The sequence below is a fragment of the Vollenhovia emeryi genome, unplaced genomic scaffold, assembly GCF_000949405.1.
Source record: "Vollenhovia emeryi isolate VEMERY1.0 unplaced genomic scaffold, V.emery_V1.0 DF939141.1, whole genome shotgun sequence".
Lineage (NCBI taxonomy): Eukaryota > Metazoa > Arthropoda > Insecta > Hymenoptera > Formicidae > Vollenhovia > Vollenhovia emeryi.
Genome location: NW_011967225.1, coordinates 2,076,057 through 2,082,198, shown reverse-complemented (window position 1 = coordinate 2,082,198; position 6,142 = coordinate 2,076,057). Strand labels below are relative to the sequence as shown.

The 6,142-nt window shown below is 32.3% G+C and overlaps 1 protein-coding gene across 2 annotated transcripts; it reads right to left on the bottom strand.

Moving 5' to 3' along the window:
- Window positions 1-215: 215 nt before the first annotated feature.
- Window positions 216-6,129, bottom strand: LOC105567059 (baculoviral IAP repeat-containing protein 3-like). 2 transcript variants are annotated; one of them, XM_012021596.1, is made up of 5 exons: window positions 4,550-6,129; window positions 3,252-3,710; window positions 2,484-2,595; window positions 875-1,684; window positions 216-722 (listed from the first exon to the last, which is right to left on the bottom strand). In XM_012021596.1, the coding sequence occupies exons 4-5, from the start codon at window positions 1,649-1,651 to the stop codon at window positions 672-674; spliced, it is 828 nt and encodes a 275-aa protein (XP_011876986.1). In that variant the 5' UTR covers window positions 1,652-1,684; window positions 2,484-2,595; window positions 3,252-3,710; window positions 4,550-6,129; the 3' UTR covers window positions 216-671. The 2 variants fall into 2 exon arrangements, with proteins under 2 accessions (XP_011876986.1, XP_011876985.1); XM_012021595.1 differs by lacking the exon at window positions 4,550-6,129 and adding an exon at window positions 3,863-4,009.
- Window positions 6,130-6,142: the final 13 nt, after the last annotated feature.

Sequence of the window (6,142 nt, the reverse complement as noted above, 5' to 3'; positions counted from 1 at the left end):
ATTCTACAGTTATACCATACATCCTCGAGATGTATATATACTTATATATACGAGATGTATATATACATATACATATATATTTATAAATATACTTATGTATATGTATATGCATGTATATATAAACTATGTATATATATGTACACGTATGTATATATTATATATACGCGCACACGAATCCATACGCACACACATCCTATTCTATATATATAGATATAAATATATAGATATATATAGAATATTAGAAATAATATCTTCAAAGTTTTGCCATACAAGTCATGTCACTTTATTTTGTAGCGCACAAATATCCTTTAACAACACACATGATTCGGTACTTTTATAGGATGTAATAATACCTGAGAATATCTTTAACATATACTTTTATGATATCCTCCAAACTTTCGTGGAATCTACTTGTACTGTTAGAGTCAATTTTTACCAATAATAATAAGAAAAACTACTAATACAGCAGAAATCACAAATAAATACATCGGAAAAATAAATAAAAACTACTAATGTAGTCAGAGATAAATACATCGCAATGTATTATTAAATATGAACACAATGTATTATGATGGACGATTTCTCTCTTTGTTGCCAGTTTTTCTGTATTTCCAAAAACAATGTCATGAAAGCTCTTTACACTTCACGAATTTCCTCTAGCAATACACACATTAATTTAACTTCTTTAGTTTGCTCTGATATACCACAGGTTCTACGATTTCCTTAAAAACAAAAAAGATCAAAATTAACGTCAAATTACATTCGACATAAGAATATTTCGTTCTTTTTTTTTAATAAAATAAAAACATTTTCTAGGCAACACGAATTGCACGATTACAAAATAAATGAAAAGTTTATTTTGTTAAATATTTACTTCTTTAAAGATCTCTCTTGTTTTTTCAATAAAGAAGTTGGCCATATAATCTTTCTCGTTGGTCGTAGAAAGGTAAGAACACGTTCTAGAACATTTAGCATGATTCTGCCAAGGATCATCATCCAATTCCCACTGTACTATTGTTATTCCACATGTGAAACATCTTGTTCGATCGCTATTTCCTGTGTAAAACAAACCTGCAGCCGCTAGTCTCTTTTTAAGACATGATAGCACTTTGGGCCATTCGGCAAAAGAAGTTAATCTAGCATCGTAAGTGTTGTATACAGGATACTTCACACTTGAGGGCGAATCAGACAATTCTTCTAAACTGTAGGGTCCGCACACATCTCCAGACATAGTCAGAATCGTGTTAGTATTAACATTCATTGGCACGTTGCATGAAGTATTACCAATAAATTTACATCTCGGAGAACGTTGTTTATGGTAGAACATCGGATCGACATTCAACTTCCAATTCCATATTTCTACTTTACATTCGAAACATCTCACTTTGTCGTCTACTCCTGTATAATAAAATCCAGCCTCTGCAAATTTTTCCGGCGACAAACACGGCCAGCTCTCGAAGCTTTTCAAACGGACCGTTTTCACTTCATACCCGTTACGCTTTGATCCGTTAAATACACCAGGATTTGAGGCAAGGCGGAGTAATTCCATAGAATTATAGATTCCACACTCGTCTCCTTCTCCAGACGGTGGTGTGGAAGAATTACTTGGCGTATTATCCTCGCCATATGGACGCCGGGTGCATCTAGGCATCTTTGTAATATTTTCACTTCAAAAACTTTTCACCTATTAAAAAAGATATACGGTGCATAAATTTTATTTAAAATAAAAATTTACCTTCCTCGCAAAAAGAAAATCGTACATGGATTTCGGTTCGAATTTAACTTGATTATACTTTCTGTAATATTGTATAATCTGTGTAATATTTTATTACACAGATCACATTACAGATTATTAACATTTTTATATTGCAGATCTTTTAAACATATTAGCCATTTACGTCTTTTAATATACTTAATTGCTCGCTTTTTGTTAGAATTTCATTTCGCGATTGCGAATTATGAGATAGAATCCTAGTACATAGGATAATGGGGTTTCTGTTAAATTAAGACATCATCAGTTGATGCCCACCATTGATTGCCCTTGGAGCGAAATCTGTTTAGTGGAAAATTCATTGTTAGATTGCGTAATTGTTGCGAAAAAAGATTTGTGATTGAATTTGGGTGTTGAAAATCTGCCATCTCATATTAGAAACCTGTCTCATAATAGAGGACTTTCCTCTATATTGCACGCTTTTTCCGTTAAAACACGACGGATCCCTACACCCAGGGATGATCCTACTTGTGGCTCATCCGAGCGGAGAAGTTTACACGGGCATTTTAGTATGGCTATCATACTAATTGTAAGTGTGGTTTTTGTGTGATTTCACTATAATTTTTAACCGTCTTCTTATGTAGAAATGGCACCCGAGTCCATAAACGGTCTCAATACGACGATCTTTGTCCATTTATTTACTTACTCGGATGAGCCACAAGTAGGATTATTATCCCTAGGTATAGAACGGGCATCAGAAATGGACACATACCTGTGATCGAGCAATCTGCTCGGAAGCTCTTACAAGAAAGACGGGGTATTGACTGTAATTTAACGTCGTCGAAACTCGTCTCGGTGGCCAGCTTCAACGTTCGTTCTAAGATCTGGTCGAAGTATAATTGAACGTTAAATCTATATCACACAAATACGCGTATGTAAACAAACACGCGCACACGCACATACGCGCGCACACATACAGTATGTACAGCTATATTTGTATTTCACACCAATGAAATAATACTATTATCAACTTCTAGTAATATGAATTAAATGAAAAATAAGTAGTATAGACTAAAAATCAATTTATATAGTTGATTATAATGTAACTATGTCATTTTATTATAAATTTGTAGATTTTCATAAAAGAAGGTTTATTGTAGAATATTTTACATTCATTGCATATACATATTTACAATTATTTTATAAGGATTACATAAATATTTTTATAAAATCCATCAAGTTTTCTAACTCGTGCCACCACAAGGTATATCTCGTACCGGTACGATTTTATAAACAATAAACGATATAAATTATTTGACTTGTTTAGATAAAGATTATTGGTAAAATAAGTATTAGTTAATTTCTTTTTATATCAGTCATACTTTTTACACGACTTTTTATTATTTTCACTCACAAATTTGACTATTTCAACCAGTTGTCTAAATCGTACCTCTTGCAGCATGTTACAAAAAGACTCTACAATTTCTAACGGTTATTTGCGTACAAATCAGTACCAAATGGGATATAAAATAAATAATACCTTAAGTGACGTTAAGTATTTCGAAAAGTATGTAATGTATGCCGCGAAAAAACCTTCGAAAAGAAAATTGGAGAGATGTTAGACTGGACGTAAGTCAGCGAAATTCGCTCTTGAAGCAAAGGTTCTAGTGACATCAAAGTTATAGTCGGTTTTTTTTAACAATTAAATCACAACTGAGCACAGGAACTACGCTGTCGATTTTTATTAGTCCCGCGATCGGTTCACACTATATCAATTTTATTGTATCACAGAGCATCCCTCGATAAAACGAAAGTGTAAATTAGAAACACGTGGAAACGAACGGACGCACGACCGTTTCACCGTGGAACGAAGCAGGGAGAAAGAGCCCCTACAGTGTCCTTTCGTCCCAAATCGCTTATTGTTGAAGGGTAGCATTCGCAGTGGCGTATCGTGCCTCAAGAATTCACTTAACGAACAGGCACCACAGTGGCGCGTAGCCTAAAGCCCGCTGCAGACGATGCTATTTTTCCTGCTGGATTGCTTGCGATTTACTAAACTACTAGGAATCCTGAGTGCTGAGTGGTGCAACGATAGTAATTTACTAAATCGCAAGCAATCCAGCAGGAAAAATAGCATCGTCTGCAGCGGGCTTAAGGGACAAAATGAAATCTGAATATTGTACTTAAGATGGTTTTAAGGATGAGAATAGATTACGAGTATCGATCTCCGTAAACTTTCTTAATCACAAATAGATTCCTCGGGAGATGCCGTGGATAAAAATATAAAGGTATATAAAACTATATTTTTTATATCTTTCAACAAATTTCATATCTTTCTTTCTCCTATTTTAATATGTTTTGATATAAATGTCAAATTTCTCATATATAAAGTATTCTTTTTTTATTATCTCAATTTTCATTGTTCTCTAATTTATAATTAGAGATTATAATAATACTTACATACCTTTTTAATTAATCTTTCGATAAAGGTAAGTGCAAGAGTTTTTCCTTAATTGCGATACGTGTGCAGCATACCGATAAGATGATTGATTACGAAATTTTACTCGGTGAATTTGATAGGATTTCCAAGACTGCGGTGTATTTTATACTCCACACGAATAACGTACAAGTTAAGTAGGCAAATATATTGATCTTAATTTTCTCTTAATCTGTATTATAATTCAATAATAAATTTATTTTACCTATGCAACGTATATTTATGTTTATTAAATTCTTGGAATTGGGAATCGAGGAATTAACTCGAAGAGACAATGGCAGGGATAAGGGATAATGATCTGTTGTAATATATAACTGTTCGAATCAAGGAACTAATCTTACCGTTATTAAAAAAAATTAAGATAAAAATCTTTATCCAGGATCGTATTTCACACGTTTTTATCGTTGCACTTATTCTATCTGGATGGGATTCTAGGCAAACGCGTTGTTACAAACATTTCCGCAAAAGAAGAGATAACTTATTTTGCTTATTTGTTAAACGACGCAGTTAACTCGCATATCATTTTTTTTATCATGTTCTTATCGTGCAAGTGGACATGCAAGGTTCACGTGCGCATGGAATGTCGTTGAGAAACAACAGTCTTTTGTCTTTTGAAATTTTATTTCGTATTATAATTGTTGAAATTATTACATGTGTATATCGCTGTTTTTTGTACAGTAATGTCAAAGTTATTTTGCCCAGGGTACACGTTTCGATTGTCACACAAATGCATTTTACCGCAGATATTTGAAAAAAAAAACGTTGCATAGTTCGTGTTAATCGCGAAAATATCTTTGCCGTAAATATGCATTTGTGGTGTAAAAATAAACATTTATCATAAAAATAATTATACAAAAATATATGTATATATATATAAATTTATGTGTATATATATATATCAATGTACTGATAGAACAGAATAACTTTGAACAGAGGGAACGTAATTACAAGGAAAAAAATGTATATTAGGAAAACGACTACAACGCGAAAATGCAAAATTTTTGGTTTTGTTTGAACCCATTGTTGAATACACAATATTATGATTCAACTTTGTGTAACGCAAAAGAGATCGTATAATATCGAAAGAACTATCTAGAACCCTATTTTCCATAGACTATTATCATACGTATAATGAACAGTTTTTTTTATACCAATTCCCTTATGTTAAGTATACACTCGCGAAATAAAGCGGAATAAGATATCGTAATAAGAGGCTTGTTTTCTATGGCTACACTGATGAACTAGTGCAATAAATTAGAGTAAGAAAAGTATTTTTTTTTCTCGTTCTAGCTTAGTGCTAGTTCACCAGCGTTCAATACAGCAATAGGAAACAAGCCTATTGTTCTGTTTTAAAATTACTCTTCGAAAAACAATTACAATTAATTACAATATTCTTTCTATAAACGTAGAATTATCCATTAAATGTATTTGGGTGTGTATCTATTGCGCATAACCGTGCACAGCTCAACTCTGTGAAGCCACTATGTTGACGTTTAAAATTATCCCTTTCTACGTGAAAATACGCTAATTTATTTTTAAGTAAACCTAATATATACAAAATATTTGCAGATAAATTAAATATATATTAGACACTAAAATGTAATTCCAATCTAATAAATTTTCTTCACGTTTAAAATGTTTACGAAAGTGTTGTAGAGAACAGAGAAAATAATGTGAGCACCTTGTAGGTCATTTTCCAGGTGTTCACCATTATTTTATCCATCCTCTATATGTATGTATGTATGTATGTATGTATATTTAAGTATGTACACTCATCCTTCAATATACACGGTAGTTTTTCATACATGAGATTTTTTACGCGGTAAATACATTCTTCAGTTTACGCGATCTCATTTTAAACAATATATCTTTTCGTGGCACTTATTGAAATTATTATTATATATTAATAAGCCGAAAGTTAGTTTGGTTATAAT